The sequence below is a fragment of the Mus musculus genome, chromosome 1 (genome assembly GCF_000001635.26).
Source record: "Mus musculus strain C57BL/6J chromosome 1, GRCm38.p6 C57BL/6J".
NCBI lineage: Eukaryota > Metazoa > Chordata > Mammalia > Rodentia > Muridae > Mus > Mus musculus.
Genome location: NC_000067.6, coordinates 186,711,201 through 186,734,670, shown reverse-complemented (window position 1 = coordinate 186,734,670; position 23,470 = coordinate 186,711,201). Strand labels below are relative to the sequence as shown.

General features: G+C 45.3%; 1 protein-coding gene across 1 annotated transcript in view; it reads left to right on the top strand.

Moving 5' to 3' along the window:
* The window catches only part of Rrp15 (ribosomal RNA processing 15 homolog (S. cerevisiae)), a 28,273-nt gene extending 14,688 nt beyond the window's left edge, over positions 1-13,585 (top strand). Inside the window, exon 5 of the mRNA NM_026041.2 lies at positions 13,125-13,585. Within this exon, the coding sequence (NP_080317.3) occupies positions 13,125-13,268 (144 nt within the window). The 3' untranslated portion in view covers positions 13,269-13,585. The remainder of the gene's footprint in view (positions 1-13,124) is intronic.
* Positions 13,586-23,470: the final 9,885 nt, after the last annotated feature.

Sequence of the window (23,470 nt, the reverse complement as noted above, 5' to 3'; positions counted from 1 at the left end):
TCTGTGAGAGAACTTTAAAATTCCACAAGAGATTGTATGCTTTGTCTTCTGCAATGATTTATGACCTGGAGCACAGTGTTCTCTGGGTGCATCCATCTTGTCATAAATGTCAGGGTTCATCCTGTGTTGTGTTTGAATAATACTCCATTGTAACCTAAGTCATAACACTGACATACCCCATTTTCATTATCCGTTGCCTGTTGATGGATATGTAGATTTACTCTATGTCTTGGTACTAAAATACTACAATACATATGGAGAGATATTTTTTTGGCATACTGATTTCAAGTCATTTCCTGTTTCTCTTCCTCCATCCCTGTCTTCTTGCCGTCCTTACTCTCTCCTTTAGCTATGGCTCAAACCTAGGTTTATGCATCTGTTCATCCTACTGTAAAGTAGAATCCCGGTCCTGACCTCATTGTAAGTTTAAGACTGAGAGTGATGCAGAGTGTTGCTGCTGGCTGAGCAATCTCCATCCCTTTAGGATGGCTGTACCACAAGAGACATGCTGCTTCCTAAACAAGTGTGCTGTTGAGACAACTTGTTATTGTAATTAGCATAACCATAGTGAGGAAGTTCGTCTCTAGTGCACATAAGGAAGTGGAAGGTGGTTCTCACTCAGGCTTGGATTCTGGGCGTCTTATCAGAAGTAGGTCTAGTGACAGGGACACCATATTGGGGGTGGCGGAGCTTATACTTATTTCAAGTCTTAGGCTCTGTTCACATTGGGAACTTGGGCTTAATTGGAAAAATTAACCTGGTGTGATGCTTTCAAGTTTGAGGACCTGTCTTATGTCTCTTTCTGACAGTGCCGATTTTATCTCACAGGTATGATAGACATTCTCTTTCTGAACAACTAATTATAACTATTTGTATATTTATTTTGGCTTTACACTGTCTTATTTCATAGGTTCAGTTTTGCTGTTTGTTTTGGTCCATGCCTTTATTCTATTAGAGGTCTTCAAATGAATGGTTCGGCTACAGTGCGGAACTATTAATCTTCTCTCTTATCTGAGGTGGCTGTTGAGTAGAGACCCTGCCTCGCCCTCCATCGCCTGTTTCTTCCTCATGCTGATTGTTTCTATGTCATCACAGCAGGTCTCTTTCGAAGAACAACCAAAGCCGGTGGCTGTAGCTAGAGCTGGTTTCTGCTTGTGCATCTTTTGTGTTTGACACTGTAGCTTTGGAGTGTGTGTGAGTCAAATACTGTGAGCTTTGCCTTTCAGAATCATTTGTGGCTACAGATTTTAGTGGGACCTTCTATTTCTGTAAAAAAAATGTCCTCGGTGCTTTGCTAGAGATCACTTCGTATAAACTGCTGGGTTGTGTGGACTGTCAGCATTCATGCACGTGGGGTTATTTCTTAGTTTATTATACAGTCAGTGTCATTATCAGGAAAGTAGTTAGAAGTTGTATCTTAGCTTTCTCAGGGGATGCAGTTCACCTGTTCCAAAGGTCGTCTTAGGAAACAGTTGTTACAAGACTGCTGAAGGATTCATAAAGATGCTAAGCAGCGCTTTACAGCCGAGTCACCAGGTACAACATAGCTTTACAGCCGAGTCACTAAGTACAGCATAGCTTTACAGCCGAGTCACTAAGTACAGTATAGCTTTACAGCCGAGTCACCAGGTACAGCATAGCTTTACAGCCGAGTCACCAGGTACAGCATAGCTTTACAGCCAAGTCACTAAGTACAGCATAGCTTTACAGCCAAGTCACTAAGTACAGCATAGCTTTACAGCCGAGTCACTAAGTACAGCATAGCTTTACAGCCGAGTCACCAGGTACAGCATAGCTTTACAGCCGAGTCACCAGGTACAGCATAGCTTTACAGCCAAGTCACTAAGTACAGTATAGCTTTACAGCCGAGTCACCAGGTACAGCATAGCTTTACAGCCGAGTCACCAGGTACAGCATAGCTTTATAGCCGAGTCACCAGGTACAGCATAGCTTTACAGCCGAGTCACTAAGTACAGCATAGCTTTACAGCCAAGTCACTAAGTACAGCATAGCTTTACAGCCGAGTCACCAGGTACAGCATAGCTTTACAGCCGAGTCACTAAGTACAGCATAGCTTTACAGCCGAGTCACTAGGTACAGCATAGCTTTACAGCCGTCACTAAGTACAGCATAGCTTTACAGCCGAGTCACTAGGTACAGTATAGCTTTACAGCCGAGTCACCAGGTACAGCATAGCTTTACAGCCGTCACTAAGTACAGCATAGCTTTACAGCCGAGTCACTAGGTACAGTATAGCTTTACAGCCGAGTCACCAGGTACAGCATAGCTTTACAGCCGAGTCACCAGGTACAGTATAGCTTTACAGCCGAGTCACCAGGTACAGCATAGCTTTACAGCCAAGTCACTAAGTACAGCATAGCTTTACAGCCGAGTCACCAGGTACAGCATAGCTTTACAGCCGAGTCACTAGGTACAGCATAGCTTTACAGCCGAGTCACCAGGTACAGCATAGCTTTACAGCCGAGTCACTAAGTACAGCATAGCTTTACAGCCGAGTCACTAAGTACAGCATAGCTTTACAGCCGAGTCACCAGGTACAGCATAGCTTTACAGCCGAGTCACCAGGTACAGCATAGCTTTACAGCCGAGTCACCAGGTACAGCATAGCTTTACAGCCAAGTCACTAAGTACAGCATAGCTTTACAGCCAAGTCACTAAGTACAGCATAGCTTTACAGCCGAGTCACCAGGTACAGCATAGCTTTACAGCCGAGTCACCAGGTACAGCATAGCTTTACAGCCAAGTCACTAAGTACAGCATAGCTTTACAGCCAAGTCACTAAGTACAGCATAGCTTTACAGCCGAGTCACCAGGTACAGTATAGCTTTACAGCCGAGTCACCAGGTACAGTATAGCTTTACAGCCGAGTCACTAAGTACAGCATAGCTTTACAGCCGAGTCACCAGGTACAGTATAGCTTTACAGCCGAGTCACCAGGTACAGCATAGCTTTACAGCCGAGTCACTAAGTACAGCATAGCTTTACAGCCGAGTCACCAGGTACAGTATAGCTTTACAGCCGAGTCACCAGGTACAGCATAGCTTTACAGCCGAGTCACCAGGTACAGCATAGCTTTACAGCCGAGTCACTAAGTACAGCATAGCTTTACAGCCAAGTCACTAAGTACAGCATAGCTTTACAGCCGAGTCACTAAGTACAGCATAGCTTTACAGCCGAGTCACCAGGTACAGCATAGCTTTATAGCCGAGTCACTAGGTACAGCAGCGCTTTACAGCCGAGTCACCAGGTACAGCATAGCTTTACAGCCAAGTCACTAAGTACAGCATAGCTTTACAGCCGAGTCACCAGGTACAGCATAGCTTTACAGCCGAGTCACCAGGTACAGCATAGCTTTACAGCCGAGTCACTAAGTACAGCATAGCTTTACAGCCGAGTCACTAAGTACAGCATAGCTTTACAGCCGAGTCACTAAGTACAGCATAGCTTTACAGCCGAGTCACTAAGTACAGCATAGCTTTACAGCCGAGTCACTAAGTACAGCATAGCTTTACAGCCGAGTCACCAGGTACAGCATAGCTTTACAGCCGAGTCACCAGGTACAGCATAGCTTTACAGCCGAGTCACTAAGTACAGCATAGCTTTACAGCCAAGTCACTAAGTACAGCATAGCTTTACAGCCGAGTCACCAGGTACAGCATAGCTTTACAGCCGAGTCACCAGGTACAGTATAGCTTTACAGCCGAGTCACCAGGTACAGCATAGCTTTACAGCCGAGTCACTAGGTACAGTATAGCTTTACAGCCGAGTCACTAGGTACAGCATAGCTTTACAGCCGAGTCACCAGGTACAGCATAGCTTTACAGCCGAGTCACCAGGTACAGTATAGCTTTACAGCCGAGTCACTAAGTACAGCATAGCTTTACAGCCGAGTCACTAGGTACAGCATAGCTTTACAGCCGTCACTAAGTACAGCATAGCTTTACAGCCGAGTCACTAGGTACAGTATAGCTTTACAGCCGAGTCACCAGGTACAGCATAGCTTTACAGCCGAGTCACCAGGTACAGTATAGCTTTACAGCCGAGTCACCAGGTACAGCATAGCTTTACAGCCAAGTCACTAAGTACAGCATAGCTTTACAGCCGAGTCACCAGGTACAGCATAGCTTTACAGCCGAGTCACTAGGTACAGCATAGCTTTACAGCCGAGTCACTAAGTACAGCATAGCTTTACAGCCGAGTCACCAGGTACAGTATAGCTTTACAGCCGAGTCACTAGGTACAGCATAGCTTTACAGCCGAGTCACCAGGTACAGTATAGCTTTACAGCCGAGTCACCAGGTACAGCATAGCTTTACAGCCGAGTCACTAGGTACAGTATAGCTTTACAGCCGAGTCACTAGGTACAGCATAGCTTTACAGCCGTCACTAAGTACAGCATAGCTTTACAGCCGAGTCACCAGGTACAGCATAGCTTTACAGCCGAGTCACTAGGTACAGTATAGCTTTACAGCCGAGTCACCAGGTACAGCATAGCTTTACAGCCGAGTCACTAGGTACAGTATAGCTTTACAGCCGAGTCACCAGGTACAGCATAGCTTTACAGCCGAGTCACCAGGTACAGTATAGCTTTACAGCCGAGTCACCAGGTACAGCATAGCTTTACAGCCGAGTCACCAGGTACAGCATAGCTTTACAGCCAAGTCACTAAGTACAGCATAGCTTTACAGCCGAGTCACCAGGTACAGCATAGCTTTACAGCTGAGTCACTAGGTACAGCGCAGTTCTTGGAGCAGAGGTCCTGAAAGGTCAGAGTGAAGGCAGGCACTTCATGCGCTCATCTGAGGAGACAGCAGCAGCCTCCGCTCAGGGTACTCACTTGTCCTGTGTATACTTAGCTGCTCATTCGGTTATGTGCATTCCATTTCATATTGAGAACGTTGCCCGTGTATTGGGGAGGGTGGTGGTGTCGGCTTTGCGTGTCTGCCTACACACCTGCCTTACTACTTTTTGAGACTAGGTCTCTCTTTGAATCTGGATTTGCCTAAACTGTTTCCCCATAATTCTCTGGAATCATCCATGTGGCTTCTTTCTTAGGCCTTGGACTATAGGTGCCCTGAAATCAGGCTTGTGTGTTAGATGGGGTAGGTGTTGCTAACCAGGAAAGAACCAGATTGTGGAGGGAGATGGAAAGTTGGAATATCTTACCTTTTACTCTGATATGATGAGAAGTATAAACAACGGATTTACAGTAGGGAGACTCACTACGGACAGTTTGACTTTGGGAGGCAGTATGTGCTCCCAGTTGTAATCAGTAATAAGTTAGTCGACAGAACAAGTCAGACTGGGGTGGGGAGGGAAGTGTTTTCTAGTTATAGGAACCTGTAAGGCTGCAGCTTGGGGGAGGTGTGTGTGTGTTTGTGTGTGTGTATATGGTGTCCTAGGGTTTCATTGCTTTAAGCAGATACCATGACTGTGGCACAGCTCTTATAAAGGACATTTAATTGGGGCTGGCTCACAGTTTCAGAGGTTTAATCCATTACCATGGTGGGAAACATGGCAGTGTCCAGGCAGACATAGTGCTAGAGTAGGAGCTGAGAGTTCTACATCTTGATTGGAAAGTAGCAGGAGACTGTCTTCCACCGTGGGTGGAGCTTAAGCATGGGAGACCTTAAAGCCTGCCCCCACAGTGTCACACTTCCTCCAACAAGGCCACACCTACTCTAAAAGGCTACACCTCGTAATAGTGCCACTCCCATGGGCCAAGCATTCAGACACGTGAGTCTATGGGGCCATTCCTATTTGAACTCTGTATGTGGTAAGGCTGCTTGTGGCAGGAGCTGATGGACTCTGGGAGTCTCAGTGAGGCCACTGAATCTTTTGGTGCAAGACAGCTGCATATCGAGTCAGGCAGGATGAAGTGTCTTAGGATGTGTTTCTAGTGAGTAAATTGAAATTTCGTGATCTAGAGATCTGCTTCTCTGTAGGCCTAGGCCTTCCCCAGGACCAGGTCAGTGGTGCCTCACATGGGCACATGTGTGGTGCCCGAGGGGGAGCAGTGAGTGTCTGCGCTTACCGCTGACACGGCTTCACGTGTAAGGATGAGATGGTGGGTTCTTTCACTGCAGATTTAAGGCTGTGAAAATGAGCTAGGTTATTTTATTTAAAAATTGTAAAAAAAAAAGTTTATTCTTAAAAATTGTAATTATTTCTTCTTTTCTCCAAAAGCCAGTTAAACTCCAGCTAGTTTTGTGAAATTCAGCTCTTTCCCCAAGGCAGGCAGGAGTGCATGTGCTGTGTTTTAAATCTGAGTTTCAAAGGAGACTGTCCGTCGCTGTTAGGAAATTGTTGCTGTATGTGACTTCTACTCTTAATTACAGACTTTCTGCAAGATTTTCATTTATTAGTAATTGCACTATGTCAGTTCCAGATTTGCTGCAATTAAGCCACAGTGATAATTTTACAGGGGGTGGGGGGCGAGTTTTAGCACAGGACAGAAATTTCTAGAATCACTGCAACAAATTTCAGTGTACATTTGTATAGAAAAAGTAATTTCTTTTTTTTTGAGACAGGGCTGTTTATTTTTCATGATTTTGTGGTGTGAAGTCTTTGAACGTTGAGCAGAGACAGTGGCCCTGGGGATTGCTTACTGTGGCCCTTAAATGGCAGCCCTGTAGCACAGCCAGGTGTTCAGTGCAGTGTGAGGAAACAGGCTTCCTTGGTGTCTTGCTGCCAGGCCAGGCCTTTTTAGGTACGTTTAAATTGTCCTGTCTAGTGCTTAGACCTGTGCCCCAGAAGAAAGCCCCGAAGGGAGGTCACACGGGTCGGTTTCAGGTGGCCTCAGAATTGTAGGGCATTTCCAGTTGCTCTGGAAGGAGCCTGGGGAGGGCAGAGAAAGGTGCAGTCCTTAGACAGTGCGGACTGGGAAGATATGCAAGTGGAATGTGTGGAGTGCCAGCTTTGTAAACAACAGCTTAATATTTGTTTACTGCAAATACTTTAGTAGTAGAGTTTAGACAAAGCAAGATTCTAAGCTTGAAACCAAGGAACAGGGTCCTCCACTCTACTACGAATGGGAAGAGTTTAAGGGCAGTTCCTCACTGTAGTTAGTCACTTAACACCGTGTAGTTACGGGGTAGGGTACTGAAAACAAAACAAAACAAAAGCCCATCACTGTTTCTTAAAGAAACAAGGTGGTTTTGAAGAATTAATAATGAATGCATGATTTTCATTTATCCATTTTTAAAAAATTATGGTGTCTTTTAAGTTATTGTAAGCCAGAAAGTATGAACTAAGATGCTGATGAGCTGTGTGTCAAACTTGTCTGGCACAGTTAACTCTGAGATGTGGTCCTTGGATGCTCTACTCTAGCACACGAGGTGTGTATGTGGTCAGAAGGTGCCATGTAGTGTAGTGATGCAAGCTTCCCTCGTCAGCGGGGTCATAATCACTTTGCTTTGATGGAGCTCCGTGCCTCCTTCCTAGCAGGCAGGGTGTGGGTTGCCAAGCATACTGGAGAAGGGGCAAGTTTGGTTCACTGCCTTTGGACTTCAGCATGGTTACTGATACCTGCATGAGACAGGAGTGGCTCCGGAGCCTACCTGCCTCCTCTCAGTCCAGGTGACGAGCTAGCATTTGGGGCTGTGCTGCAGTTCCTAACGATGGGAATCGGTGTCTCCCTTTGAGGCACCACCCTCTGGACGCAGAGTTGTCATCCAGTCACTTCCATCCCTGTGAACAAATGTCGCAGATGCGGGACTCTTTAGTCATTTAATGTTTGTAGTCAATTACCTTCACATTTTGAGGCAGTAGGAATACTTGTGACCTGGTCTCTATGCCTTTAGGCATAGCTCTAGATTTTATCGAAGGACTTCATATTCTGGGGCAAGATATTCAGCCTGAACTTTTGCTTCTCTTGCCCCAAAAATCACATACTCCAAGGAGCTCTGATTGGAGCATTCTGTATATTTTTAAGTCTTTTGTTGAATTTAATGTATAGTGGGTTATATTCATATTCTTTGTTTGGATTCAGCTTTGCAAAAAGGTCCTTTCAAACAGGTTCACTCATTAAGACTTTTCAGCAAACTTGTCTCCTTACAAATTGGATCAGCTTCTTATTTCCCAGACGCATTCACAGTCTGCTGATTCAGTTATAAATCTGGGTTTTCCTTTGAGGCTGTGTAATAAAATGGGGTGTGCTCTAAGTGATTAATCGGCAGGGTCCGTCTCGGGTATTTGAGACTCCTAGTTTGGTGTGCATACATGTAGAGCACGCTCACCAGATGCTTTGCTCAGCTCTTTGCTACTTAGTGAACTTTAACTTACCAACAGTTTTACGAGGCGGTCACTGTGAGGAGTGTCAGTGCTGTGTGAACATTACCTAAACTCAGTCTGTGGAGCAGATACATGAGGGTGATTTGGCATAGAGGCCACCACACAACAAACTTGAGTAAGGACTGGCATTGAGTAGGGCAGAGAGGAAGGAGGTCATGCAGTTAGAATTCAGAGGATTCAGCAGGGGTCAGGAGAGGCTGACTTCAGGAGGAACAGCCGTGGCAAGGGAGAATTGGGTTTTCTTAGAGTCTGCTACATTTAACATGTGCTTGCATTATACAGGAGGCTTAATCTCAGTAACTGGATCTCTCTCTCTCTCTCTCTCTCTCTCTCTCTCTCCCTCTCTCCCTCCCTCCCTCTCTCCCTCCCTCTCTCTCTCCCTCCCTCCCTCCCTCCCTCTCTCCCTCCCTCTTTTCCCTTCCCTCCTTCTTCTCCCCCCTGCCCCCCATTCTCTCTGGGGTATTTTTTTGTCATGCCGGGCTAGTTCTTGGTCTTACAAAATTACCCTACGCCTGGAATGACAAATGTTTGTTTGCTTGTTTGAGATGGACTCTCCCTTTATATAGCTCAGGCTGGCTGTGTTCATGATCTTATTGCTTTAGCTTCCCAGGTGTTGGGAGCATGGGCAGTATCACCATGCCCATCACAAAAATCTGGAAACCGTACAAGGAATTAGCAAAAACAAAGCCCCAGTGAACTTAGTGTCTAGACTCTTCCCATACAAAAAATAGACAAATTACAGCCGGACTGAAACGTGAAAGGGAGTCCCTGTTAGGACACTTGGTGTCACTTGTCACCGTGAGGACACTTGGTGTCACTTGGGCTCTCTGAGGACCAGGGAGAACTGACACTGTGCTGCTCTGCTTGTCCTGAAGCCTCCATCTTTTGGATGGGAACCCTTGTGCTTTCCTGAGGGAGGCCTCAGCTCTTCTCACCAGCGAGGTGGTGGGATACCCTGCATGATTAGCAGCTACTGTTGTTCCCTTCCACAACTGTAGTTGAAAATAGTTTGCTATTGATAATCAGCCAGCACTAAAACTGTTTAGCTAAAATTAAAGTAAAACTCAGTGTTATTAGACAAATCAATTGAGATAAACACATTGATCACTGCTAAGCCTAAGATGTGGCCATTCTTTTAGGGTTTGACTTTTCTTCCTTCAAAATCGAGTGAGAGCAAACTGTTTAATTATTTGCTGTTGAATTAATAACTTCAGGTCTTCATCCTTAGCATTCCTTAGACACCAATGTGTCTGAACTTAAATGGTTAGCACTCTAAGAGCTGTCTTCATCTTCAAAATGTACACCGATTGCATCTGCATGATCTTGATTGAATATCTGTCTAAGAGCAGGCCACTGGGGATACCTTGCATCATGTAGTGTTATTTGCTGCTCTTGTGCACAGACACATGTGTGTGTACAATGCTCTAGCCTACATGTGTGTGTAAGCTAGAGATGGATGAGGAATGCTTTCCTCTCTAGCAGACAGCGGGGTCCTCTTGTCTTTCCCTTGCAGCGCTAAGACCATAGGCTGGGACTCAGGTCCTTCTGCTCGCATGGTTAGTACTGAGCCATTTGACCGACCCTACTCCGTTTTCCTTTTCAGTTAGTGTAAGCATGAAGGGTTTAGAGACACGTTGCTGTAGGCCATCTAATCAGTACAGCCTCACATCACGGCCTGACATGGTCTGGACAGCAGGTGGGGATGCAGTGCTGTAGGTTAGACCTCCAATATCCCTGTGCCTGGGGTTGTTGTATTAACTTGTGATTATCTGGTTTATCTTCATTGTGGATGCTCTAAGCCGTATGCTCGGTGGTAAGATTGCTTATGAAGCAATCCAGTAGATCGACTTGCAGAAGAACAGTGTAATCTGCTTAGTTTAGGACTTCTGTGGAAGTTAGGTCTAAGGGATGTAGCTTAGCCTGCAGAGTACTTGACCAGCATGCACAAATGCCTGGGGCTTAGCCTCAGCACGGTGTGAACCATGTGTGCTGCTGCAGTTCGTGCCTGTAACCCACAGGCAGTGGTAGAAGCAGGAAGATAGATCAGAAGGTCTGGCCCAGTCTTGTTTCACAGTTAAGTTTGAAGCCGGCATGGAATACAGGAGACAATTGTACACCATTTTCTGTGTATTTTAGCGTTAGTTCTGCTGGGTTGTTGATGGGAGGTAACAGGTAGTAGAGCAGCGTGTGTAAGAGATGTGGATTTTGGCCTGTGCTTCAGGGCTGACTTGCTCATGAATGCTTGAACAAAGGCTTCATGTCCTGAGCCCTCGTTCCCTTTCGTCATATGGAGTGATATTCCCACCTGGCAGGCACTCAGAGAGTCAGAAATGTGGTGCTGCAGAGGGTCTAGCCAGCACACACCGACTCAGTAATACAGCAAAGACAGCCACAACAGGCAGGCAGGGTCATCATGATAAAATGTAAGTAATAGGACCAGCAGGGCTCCTTGACAGATGCTCTTGAGAAACTTAGAGGGAATCTGGGACTGTAAATGACAGTGTAGCCATCTGGTTTTGTTTGTCTCTTGTTTTGCTGTCCTGCCTTGTAAGGTCTCTTTGCACTCATGTAGTCTTGGAAGTCACATTTCACCCCAGACTCACTTATTTTAGTACAAAGCTAGGGTTTGGTGCTCTTTGCCACTGAGCAGCGTATAAGCCAGGGTCTCCACACTTTCCTATATTCCTACTGAGGTATTCTTTATAGAAGCCTCCATTCTCTGCGGGGATCCATCGCCCCTCAGGGTGTCCCTGTGACCATTCTGCTATTTAAATGCATTGCTGTGCCATCCGAGGTTGCTCCCATATTAGCTAGCACCCGAGTGTCCTGGTTCTTGTACCGTGTCTCCATTCACTCTTACTGGTTGTGTCAGTGCTGGCAGGAAGGTTGTGGCTTGGTGATGGGATCTTCTGCCTGCTTGTGCCCTGTGAAGTCACTGCTGTACTGCATTCCATAGGCCTGGCATGAGGTTGTTCTGGAACTTTCCTTCACGCTGAGCCTGGAGACTTTCTTCTCCCTTGGCTGTCTCTTCTGCACTGCAGTTAAGGAGCCTCCTGAACGGGTTCTACTTCACACTGTCTTCTATTGTCTGTCTGTTTTCCTGTGTGATTGTCTCAGTTTTACCTTCTCACCTGCCTCCCTTCTCCTCAGCTTCACTCCAGGTTGGCCATCCTTGATGTCTAATGGGTGCTTTAAAACCAAAGTGAACCTGAATTCCAGGCTGAGAGTTCCTTGCCTAGTCCATTAGGCCAAACCTGCTGTATTTTATTTAAACAAGAATTTTAGCTATTCAAATTACAGACTATGAAGTATGCTTAAACTGTCATAATTTCGAAAGCCCTCAGACTATCTGGAGTACCAATCTATTTATTGTTCCTGATTCTCAAAGACTGAGCAATCTTGTTTCACTGCCTTTTATAATTCTAAATTGTATTGTTGATAAATTTAAAACCCAAACCAAAAAAAACTGAATTGAAACCAGGTCATGATGGCTCATTTTTATAATCCCAGCACTCAGGAGGCTAAGGCAGAATTGCTGCGCGTTGAAGTCCAGCTTGGGCAACATACAGTAATGAGTCGTAGTCTAACATGGTTTGCAGTATGAGACCCTATTTCAAATTACTACTTTAATCAAAAGCTTTGAGCAGTTAAGTTGGCCAGCCTGCTGTAATTGTTGGTCCTGAGTGCCAGCAAGAGCATGGGGTTGAGTCAGAAAACCTGGAATAGCTGTGGAGCTTCCGCTCCAGAGAGTCCAGCAGTCAGTGGGGAACAGGGCCCGGCCACTCACCTGACAAGCATTCCACTGTCGTGGTCTCACACCACACGAGTGTTTCTAGTCCCCAGTGCTGGTTCCACTGCAGCCGGTGTCGATACGTGAACTACTAAGTCAGCTCCCAGTCTATGCAGTTGTCTGCCTCCCTGGCTCCCGGCTGTTCTGGGTGCAAGCTGTGATTTAGTTTTTTATCCCACAAAGGCAGAAGCGGTCCATTTTTCCTCTTAATACATAAATAGGTTCCTAAAAAATAAACAAGCTGTAGCACAGTTATGTAATTAGCTTGTGAAACCTTGCGGACATTTTGGTGTCTTTTTAAAAAATGCTTGCTACATAGACACAGCCCCCAGATGGGATAGATTTGCAGACTACCTGTGGTTGTGAGAACAGGACTTGGTTTTGGTCACGTCAGTGTTGCAGTACACACGACTGCCACACGGTGGTGCTGTTGTTCCACAAAGGAAGGCGTGTGTCCTTAGCTCCAGGTCTTACCCCGTGGCTGCGTGGAATGACTTGTCTCCTGAGTTTGTTGCTTGCTTCAGTTACTTCTAACTCCTGGGCTTTATTAGTTCCCGACTCCGTGACTGTGTCAGGCAGTGAGACCTTGTATGTCCGCGCTGCTACAGACTCTGGAAGAGGCACTGTCTCAAGCAGCTGCACAGTGCCAGTTAGCTTCTCGCTTCAGTGCGCTTGGGGTTAAACTTTAGGCTCCATTAAAGTCACTGCCAAGGATTTTCTAATAAGGTACCACCAAAGGTTAATTAATGTTGTCCAAATATTTTTAAAAGTGATGCCAAATCTGTATTTTCCCCAACTCTAAATTATTTTGCTTTTATGTTTCATTGGTAGAATTGAAATTTTTTCTTTACTCTGTATTTGTATATACATGAGCACAGAATATAAAATCAATTTTATATTATTTTGGTTTTATCTCATTTCAAAGTACATATTGAAAAGTTTGTTTTGAAGTATATAATTTTTAAATTTTCTTTATGGTTAAATTGATTTGTGAATGTTTTGGTTCTGTGATTTTTCTTAGACTGAAGTGAAATCAGAAGAGAGCCCAGGGTGGAAGATTCTGCGAGATGATTTCATGATGGGAGCCAGCATGAAGGACTGGGACAAGGAGAGCGAGGGCGAGGAGCCTGCTGGTGGCAGGGCAGAGGCCGCAGCCAGCCGTTGAGCGGCAGACGGGAGCATCCAGCTCCGCTGCAAATGACCCGACGGTTGGGAGCCTGCGCATGGCCATCTGCCAAATGCTAGGACTTCCTGAGAACCTGTGCTCTAGGGTTCCTCAGGTGCAGACTGTATTAAAGCTGTATTTTTAATTCTTACAGAAATTTAACCTGTTTTTCTAAAATATTTGTACAGAGAAATATTTTTTTTCTTGAGCAGTAAACTGCAATTTTCTAGGATCCTTTGCTGTGGACACATGCCCATCATCCATCAGGGTTTCTAAAGTGCGGTCCCATTTATAATTAAAGTGAATTTGATATGAAATCTCTGCTTCCCTGCTCAGATCCATAGATCTGTCTGTCACGGAGGGTGGGTGATTGGTGCCGTTGGTTTGTGTGGCTAAGCCTTTAAGAAAAAGGTACATAAAATTTCAAATTGTTATCTTTTCTATTTTAGTTCTAGAAAACCAGTGAAGCTGTGTGATTTCCTCCACTATTTCTGTGAAACTTGGCTCCAGTTACCAAGTCTGTAAGGGAAGTAGGTATTGAGCGTGACGCGCTCTCATGAGAAGGACCCGTCTCTCTCCATCTTTCCATGAAGGGAGCCCTGCGACCACCCATGGCACACACTTGGATCTGCTCTACACTGAGGCCCAACCCTGCCCCTGGGTTGGAGCAGGAGGTTTATGTTTTCAGGCCAAATCAAGGGCTATAAATGTTCCATGACTACGGGGCCCCTGTCAGAGTGAAGCTCGTAGCATGGTGCTGAATGCTTATTATAGGAAAGCCGTAAGGTGCGTGTGTGTCTGTGTCTTCATCTCACTCGGGAACGTAAGTGCCATATTAAATTGTGTGGCTGGTGGTTTTGTCATTTTAATCTAAATAACTGTGAGCAAGCTTTCTCGGTAGTGATCCAGGGATGCTAAGTAATGGGACATTGCTGAGCGGAGGTTAATGCAGCACACAGCGTCTTTGCAGCTTCTGAAGCCCGCGTGGATAACAAAAGGGCATGCACAGCTGCCTGTGATGAACAGGTTGTCCTGGAAGCAGAGCTGACTTCTCTAGCCCTTCAGTTAACTTCAGGAAGTTGAGCCCAGTTTTCAAAGCATACACAAGGAAGAGAATGTTCACAAATTTCTTCTTTCAGAAGGGATTTTATTCCATCATAGAATCAAGTTGCCCCTGGACCACAGTGCCACTTGTAAGAGAGCTCATGACGTAACTTTGTCATGTGAACATGTCTTATAGGTTTTAGAGTCCCTGTGCCTTGGTTGTAAAATACTGAAACAGAACCTGTATGTGCGAGGGGGATGCTGAGGAGCACGTCTGTCTAACTCTTGAGTCGGACTTGTGAGATACCAGGGTAGTCTTGGAAATCTCCATCATCCAGCTTCAGCTTCGCAAACAGGTGTGCACCGCCACAGCCAGCTACTGAGTGTGCGGGAGATGGGTGTAGTAAATGGCCTACCTCTGTGTATGCACCGTGGCCATTCAGTACCTGTGGAGGCCAGAAGAGGGCGTCAGTTGCCCGATAGAGAATCAGAGAATCTGTGAGCCTCCATGTGGGTGCTAGAAATGGAATCTGAGCTCTGGAAGAACAGCCAGTGCTCTTAACTGTTGAGCCATCCTTCCAGCCCCACGGCTGTTGTTTTTAAACATTTGTTTATTTTTGTTTGTATTTGTATTTCTCTCTTAAATATGTGGGCATGAATGTATTGTTCTTGAAAGCCAAAGGAGTGAGATCTCAGGGCCAGAGTTACAGGTAGTTGTGAGACAGTGTGTGTGTGTGTGTGTGTGTGTGTGTGTGTGTGTGTGTGTGTGTACCAGAGGTAAATAGAGATGTCTTCCTCAGTTGCTTTCCAGCCTACCTAGCTGGTTGCAGTTGAACATCAGTATGTCTTACTTTTACATGGTTGTGGGCATTGAATTCAAGTGCTCTTCCTTGCATGCTAAACACTTTACCAACTGAACTACCTTGCAGGGTAAAGAAGTTAATTTTATTTATCTAGAAACAATTATGGAGACTAATAGCCACCAGTGTGATGGTGCGTCTTTTTCCCTTTTCTGGGTGACAGTGTGAAGTACAGTTTCTTGTTGGTTACTGTTTGACAGCCTGAACAATATCATTTCAGAGCGAAAGAATAGGTCATGTCTTTATAGCATGGACTGGAGTCCTGACTCACCTTTAGGATATTAGTATCGATTCTTTCTTGCATGAAAGCTATTTAACAGATTTCAAATATACTCTCAAAACCCCTTGGATACAAGGGAGCCAAGGCTTAGTCATTCAGAGTTACTGAAAAGCAGACAGACGAGTGGGGCTGGAATGTCAGCTCAGTGGTTTAGAGTGCACTGGTTGCTCTTCCAGAGGACTTGGTTCAATTCCAGCACCCACGTGGCAGCTCACATCTGTCTAATTCCAATCACGGGATGTGGCACTCTACCCATGCAGGCAAAACACCAGTGCACTTAAAATAAAAGTAAACCATTAAAAACTTTACTCCTTTACAAAATAGATTTGTTTAAAAATAAAAAAAAATATATGAGTGAAGAAAGGGGTGTTAGATTTTCAGGGCTCTAAGGGCTTTTTGATAAATGTATTATGTACAGAAGAATACCTAGTGGCCACCAACCAAACTAAGCCTGCTACCTGCAGGGGTCTTCAGGCCACATGAATATAGAACCATTTATAGATGCTTAACCAAGGCAAAGTAAAATGTTAGACTGTGTAGCTTGAGGCTGTGGTGCGAACGGGAACAGCAGTCATGGAGAAATCTGAGAGGCGGTGAGGCCTGAGAAGATGCAACAGCCGTTTCTATAGCAAGGAGAAGGATGGATAAACAGTCGGCGCTGTGCGGGCTTTGGGTGGTGTTGGTGATTCGAAACATGCAATGGATTAAAGGGTTGGAGGAGGACCGACAGAGCTAAAAGGGATCTCTCCACGACTGAAAATGACCTTGGTGTGTCAGGGGGCTTGTGCCACATGAATTTCACTTCTAACAGAGCATGGGAGAGGCAGGGAGAGATTGATTTATGATTCTTATTATTTTAAATAAGTTTTAAGAAATAGAGAATTGCTGCATTGCCTAGGCCGGCCTTAAACTCCTGGGTTCGAGAGTCCTCTTGCCTTCTCCAGTAGCTGGGATTCCAGGTGCACCCCACCCCACCACACCCCACGAGGCCACATTGCTGTTTCTTAGGAAACATGCTGTCAGGTAACTGGTAATAGATCTTTAAAAGAAAAAATAACAATTTATACTTACTTTATGTCTGTGGGCATCTTGCCTGCATGTATGTCTGTATACCATGTGCCCTCAGAGGCTAGAAGGTATTAGGCCCCTGTTGGTTGTGATCCATCATGTGGTTACTGGCAGCCAAACCCAGGTCCTCTACAAGAGCTGCAGGCACCCTGAGTCCCCGAGCCATTGCTCCAGCCCCCAGGTTTTAACCTGGGCAGAAGCTTTAGCTCCTGAGATGGATCGCTGCATGCATCTAGTAGAATTTGAAGGTTATTTCACACACTTTGCCACATTCACTGGCACCCAGTTTAGGTGCTGCGTCAGCATTACTTTTGTTGACGGCATAATAAGGGGTGGTTTAAAACTGTAATGGTGAAGTTGAATCTCCTTTTCTTCATTAAGGTCAGATGTCCACAGTAAATCCCAACGTGCTCACATGGAGGATCTGAGTTTGATTTGCCAGAAGTCATGTAAAGGCCGGGTGTTGTGGCAGACCTTTGTAATCCCTGTTTTGGGAGGTGGAGGCAGGAGAAAGGCTGGCCAGGTAACATAGCTTAACCAGTGATCGTTAAGACCTAGCCAGAGGCCCTGTCTGAAAACATCGTTCCTGAGGAAAGAAGGCTTGAAGTCGACACATCCATATGTGCATCATCCCCAACAACTTAAGCAAAGCTTCTGTAGTGGAATTTGGGTTTTACATTACAGGGCTTTAGAGTAAGAAGCCTGCGCAAAGCTGTGGGTATGATTTCTCCGTGCTGTGCGCTAGCTTTGTTTTCTTCCATTGGCGAGAGGCTTTTCCTGCCCATCCGTTCCCCACGTTCTTCCATTGCAATGAAGGTGATGGCCCTCACCTACACCTTCCCCTGGGTGTGGTGGATGCAGAGGCTTTGCGCCCTACACATGTGATGAGCACAGGACTGTATGAGGTGAGCTGGGAGAAAGAACTGACTCTGGAAACAGGACAGAGCTACTCCACACCTACAAATGGCTTCCCAAAGCAAACAGGAGTCTGCAGTTTGAGGGCTGTAGCAGAGCTGGGCTGAGTGATCATTTGGGCGAGGGTCTTTCTAGAGCTCTGTTAGACATATCCATTGAGGGACCTGTGAGCTGATTTAGGAAGGGGAGGATGCCGGCAGTGAGCCATGAGGCCCCTTGAATGGACACTGGTATCTGAACGGGACAGGTTCTAATGAGGCCAGTCAGAGTTCCATACATAGAGTAGGTTCTAGGTGTTCTTAGCTAACCTGTAAGCCAGTAGTAGATTCTAGCTCAGGGGGGCCTCGGAATTTTCCTGTAGTCTACTGAGCATTGTTTGGGTAGTCAGCACTGATGGCTTTTCATGTAGGTGCAGTTACACGAGGTACCGTCTCTCACCTAATCTCCACAGCAGGAGCAGACATCGAAAATTCTTTGGTTTCCACTGAGGGCAGCAGACATGCAGACTGAGTGAGCATGGCACCTTCTGTCTCTCCTATGCCAGTGCCTTCCTATCTGCACCCTGCACTCTGGTGGACACTGACACAGAGAGATGGCTGTTGGCCATTTTAGCATGGGTAGAAATAAGAGAAATACATTTTGAATTTTACTTTTCATACATGGAGCTACTCGGCATGTCTTGACTCTGAAGATAACAAAGTTACCCAGCACATGTATTTAGTGTGATTGAAACAGTGGTGGATTTTGGAATTCTATTCGGTGCTAGTTTTACTGAAAGTTTTCCTCACATGCCACTTGGCCCTCAGCCGGCCGTGCTGTTTGGCTTAGGAGGTGCAGCCTTGCTGGGGGAGTGTGGCACTCGGGCTTCGTTCTGCTTAGTGCTTGCACCCCAAGAAGGGGCTTCCTGTCATTCTGTGCTTCTCTTTCCCCCTTGCCTGTGCCATGCCTGCTGCTTGCTACCAGGGTATGCTCTGCCGCTGTGGAATCCTTTCCCTCCGGAACAATAAGCCCAAATAAACTCTGAGCGTTTCTTTGGCCTTGATGGTTTGTTTATCTCAGCAACAGAACACTCAGTAACTTGCAAGTCTGTCCCATACTTTATCCGGTGTAGCATATCCCGTATGTGCAAGGACTGTTTTAATAGTGATTGAGCTGTCCAGTTTGGGGGATATATTTTGGAATTGTGTGTGTGTGTGTGTGACACTTATAATTAAAGGATAAATGATAGCTCTTGTTCTTAAGTATTAGGCCACTGTTAATAACAAATAGTTTTGGGGTTTCAGCGTGAGTTTTTCAGATGAATACATTGTACCTAAGTTTCGTCACCATGCACTGCAGGAATAGGTTCATGGTGCACCACAGAGCATCTCCTGAGCTCTGACGGACATGGGGTACCATTTAAGTCCACGAGCTCCCCTGCTGCAGAGTCCCATCTCGGGCAGGGTCACTCCTTAGGAGCGCCTCAGGAAGTGCTTTCAGCTTCCAAGGGTTCCATCCTGTCCCCGTGCACCCTGGCAAACACAGTGCCAGAGCAACTGCTACAGAGTTGAGGGGGACAGCAAACAACACGGTGGGTGTTATTAGCCCAGCCGGTTTCAGTGATGAGGTGTTAACCACAGTTTGTATAAATAACAGTTTCTCCAACCCTGGAGTCATCATGCTGCATTTTTAATGCAATCAGTTCATAAACATCAAAGTGGGAACACCAAATTTGTATGGGGTCAGGACTAACTGGGGCTCATAGTAGAGAGACAGCTGAGAGCTGAGTCCCCTGTGTGCGTGGGTGGCCTTGCAGCTGTTGATCAGGCTACTAGACAGTTGCCTCTGCCTTTGTGGGTCCAGACCAGTCTTAGGCAGAAATGCACACCCCACCATGGAATGGACATAAACAGTGAGCTGACATCAGCTCTGAAAACAGCGGGTCGGGAGCCAGACACAGCAGTTATCCCCAAATACTGGGTCGTAGAAGCAAAACATCTGCACAATAATATTTGTCTTTGTACAATAGCACTGGGTTCTCTTGAGCGTGTAACCAACTTAAAGGCTCAGATCCAAGAGGGTCACTGTGTTGTTATCCCCCACAAGGGCAGCAGGGCGAGGAGCAGCCGGCTGCACAGGACACCATGACCCTAACGTGCTTGACAGGAAGCGACAGCAGCTACTCAGGAGTCTACTGATCTTCCTCGGATGTCCCTTTCAGTTCAAGAAACCACTCACAGGAATGCTGCTTTGGAATTGTTTTTAATAGATCAAAAACCACATACGAATTCATTGATTTTTTTTTTTTGAGAGTGTTAATGTTACCTGAAAATTCCATATTTTCCCATTTCAAATGATCAATGAAGACAAAGAAAAACATACCCATGATGCTAATGTGGTCATGGGTGGTGTAGGTGAGAATTTAAATGTATTCAACATTAATAAAGACATTCTTTATAAGACTGACTTTCCAGAGTCTGAGAAGACAAGTCCTGTATTGAAAAGCCTATTATTTGATGGAATGCCACAGTCTTGCTCCTTAGGAAATGAAGGGAAGAGATTTTGTCTCAGCAGGTTGACCAGTTACCCCAGGGGAACATGGCCCACAGAAGCCCAACTCTTTCCTGTCTTTTCACCTGCTTCCCTGTGCCCCTTAAGGAGTGAAAGCTGATTTTTAAATGGGCACCTGTTTTCTTGGTTTATTGTAGTCCTCTTCCATGTGAGGACACCTTCTGCAATTTCAATTACCCATGGAAACCATGTTTTAAAAACACGAGTGGAAAATGTCAGTAGTTCACCTGCTTTAAGCTGTGCGCTGTTGTGAGCAGCATGAGAGAATGCATGACTCTGCCTGGGAAGGGACCCTCCTCCTGCCACTGGATCCACACAGTACTGCCAGCCCACGGGTAGCCAAGTTGGTCATTGTATTGCAGTGCTTATATTCAAGTAACCCTAACAGTGACCGCAAAGGACAATAATGGGTGCCAGCAGTTTGTGCCAAAGGGAAGCTGTAAAAAGGCTTCCTTTATCTGAAAAGGTGAAGTTATTGTCTTAGGAAAATTACCGAGGTTGCAGAAAGATATGTAATATGGTGGACTACTTTTAGAGAGAGTACATTTATTACAGTATATTTTAGTAATTATTCTAATTATATACTGAAGTTAATTATACATAGTAACCATAGGTATGTATATATAGGAATAAAGAATATAAACAGGGCTTGTTACTTTCCAGTTCTAAGCCCCCTCAGACATCTTTAAATGTCCCCTGTGGATAAGGAATGCCCACCATGTTAACTGGTACTGATGACTGAGAGCAAATTAGATTCTAGAAATTGAACTCTTAGGGGAAAGATGATCAAGCATGTTTAAGTTAGTGGCCCTACTCGTGGCATGAGCGTGTGGCCAGTGTAAGACAAACTCAGGCACCAAGCAACAAGAGATGCCTATCTTCCTGCCAGTGGCGGCTTCCAGTTCTCTCACCCCCAGGGTGTGTTTGCATAGCTGAGGCCAGTTTATTGCATAGCGTGTTGCTGGAGAAGCCATTACAAGGTCCTGCCCAAGCATGTCTGATAATTAAAGGGTTATATATTTTGATTATCTGGGTGCTGTCTAGCACCCACAGACTTGGTGTGGCTCCCTTTAGTACTGAGATGCAGTGGATTGCCTTGGACTGCTGATTTTTGCTTAACACAGTGGCTGGTGTTTTTGTTATGCTTTAAAAAGATTGTATTTAGCTTAGAATGTTAACATCTAGGACGTAACAGGTGACAAACATAATTAAGGATGTCCCATTGTCCCTGATTAAGGACTTTGTGTTTGTTTTAAGGCAGAGATATTATTAAGCTCAGGCCTCATTGTGAGGATGGCCCTAAACTTAACACACACACACACACACACACACACACACACACACACACACACACACACACACACCTTTATCTCCTCAGTGCTAGGAGACCTGTGCACTGGCATAGCCTTTGATCCTCTGTAGGCATCAGACCCAGGCCTTTCCAGGTACTAAGCAAGCCCTACTACCTGAGCCACATCCCCAGCTCCTGACCCAAGCATGTTTCCTAAAATGTCATACTTTAAAAACGGTCATTTTTATTTTATGTGCAGTAATAGAAAATATTCTTGAGATAAAAATGTTAATCATGCTAGGTTTTTAATATGATGCAGTAACTGTGAGGAAAATATTCTAGCTTGAGAGCATGCTGTTTCTGGAGATTGTGAAATACCACGTATGTCCTCCAGGTGGCAGAGTTTCTGCTCTCATTGAATTTCTCTCCCCCAGAAATTGAGTAGTTGCTTTTTTCACGAGTGTAACTGGCATTGATTAAATTGTTACAGCTGGTCAAATAGCCAAACTGACCCTAGAACAGTTTGTTCACTAATGATCCCACTCAATGTAAAATCCTAAGACAGAGAGGCTTCTCCAAGGAGCAAATAAAACCGGTCATCTGTAAGATGGTTTCCGAGTTGCTGGGACTCGGGTCACCATGACACATGGTTGGTTGCTGATTTCTTTCTCTGGTTGATGGATAGCTTGCCACTTGTTAGGAACTCTAATGATGCCTTTGTTTTTAAAAACACATAACAGACCAGATTCAAAAACCACAAATAGGAATATTGATCACACCTTTTGAGACACAATTCCCTCAGTTACTTGATGTTAACTTTTCAGGAGTCCCTGGCTTGTGGAAGCAACAGGTTGTGTTAAACAGGAAAGAAAATTTTATTTTAAAATTGTGTTCATTATTGAGTATGTGGGGGGTAGACAGCAACTTATGGGAGTGCTGTGTTGTGTGGGTCCTGGGGAATTGAACTCTGGGTCGCTAGATTTGGTGGCACGTGTGTGTGTTACCTGTTAAGTCATCGCACCAGCCCTACTGCAGTATGACAGGGAGACACTTGTTTCTCATGTCTAAGGATATCTATTATTCGTTTGTTTTCTAAAATGCATGAAATGCCTGTTAACTCCCAATTTTTCTTATATTATTAGTGTGTGGGGGGGTGTTCATCCATAGTGTGTGTGTGTGTGTGTGTGTGTGTGTGTGTGTGTGTGAGTGTGAGAAGGTCAGGGGACAACTTGGACAACGGTATAGAGTTGTGCGAGTTCCAGGCATGGAACTCAGGTCACTAGCTTCTAGAGCAAGCAGCTTTATCCACGGAGCCATCTTTTGCTGGCCTCCTCATCTTTCTTATGGTTGTTACCTGTTTTCTTCCCACGTGGGAGATTGGCTGGCCTGTGACCCACAGCTTCTTGCAGACTTCACTGCTGTGTGCGGTGGTGTAGTTTTAGATGAATTACTGAAATCGTGGAGTAAGTGTTTTCAGAGGGGAGCTGTGAAATGATGTTGAGATAAACAAGGCTGGGGGATGTCGCGCATGATGTCTCGTGGCCTCTTTTCCCACCAGAGAGAAAACCAGAGCCATTCCTATGGGCGAAGACTTGAGAGCAGCTTCACCCTAACAGGACAGCCTGTGGTACCCTGCCTCCTTGCTCGTGGTGCGTTTATTTGTTGTATTCTCTTCCCACGCTGCCTGAGTTTGTGTGATGAGTGAATGATGTGGCTAATTTCATTAATAAGAACTTTGATTAAATCTGTGAGTTCTCTAACGTTCTTTTCTGAGAGTTGGAGTAGTCACTAGAGAGTTGTGGTCAGGACTCTCAAGTTTTACGCATCAAAGCCATCTATCTGGCTGTACTTTCAGAAATAGTTATTAACATATACTTTTGCTTCTTAAAATACTTATTTACCAGTTTTTCCATCAGTCATACAAACCACAGAGAGGCTTTTTTTCTTTCTTTTTTTTATGCAATTACTGTTGCCCTGTGTTTCCTGCTTTATTTTCATGTTTTTAAACTGCAGAGCGAGGTAGTAGAAAGGCAGAGTTGCTTGAGATACAGGTTGATGACTTTGCTAGTAGAATTCTTCACAGTCTGAAGCCCCCTGAGGGGAAAGGTGACAGTCACCTACAGCATATGCATCTTAAAAATGCTTCCATTTGGGTCTCTGGAGATGGCGCAGTCAGTAAAGCCCTTGTCTCGCA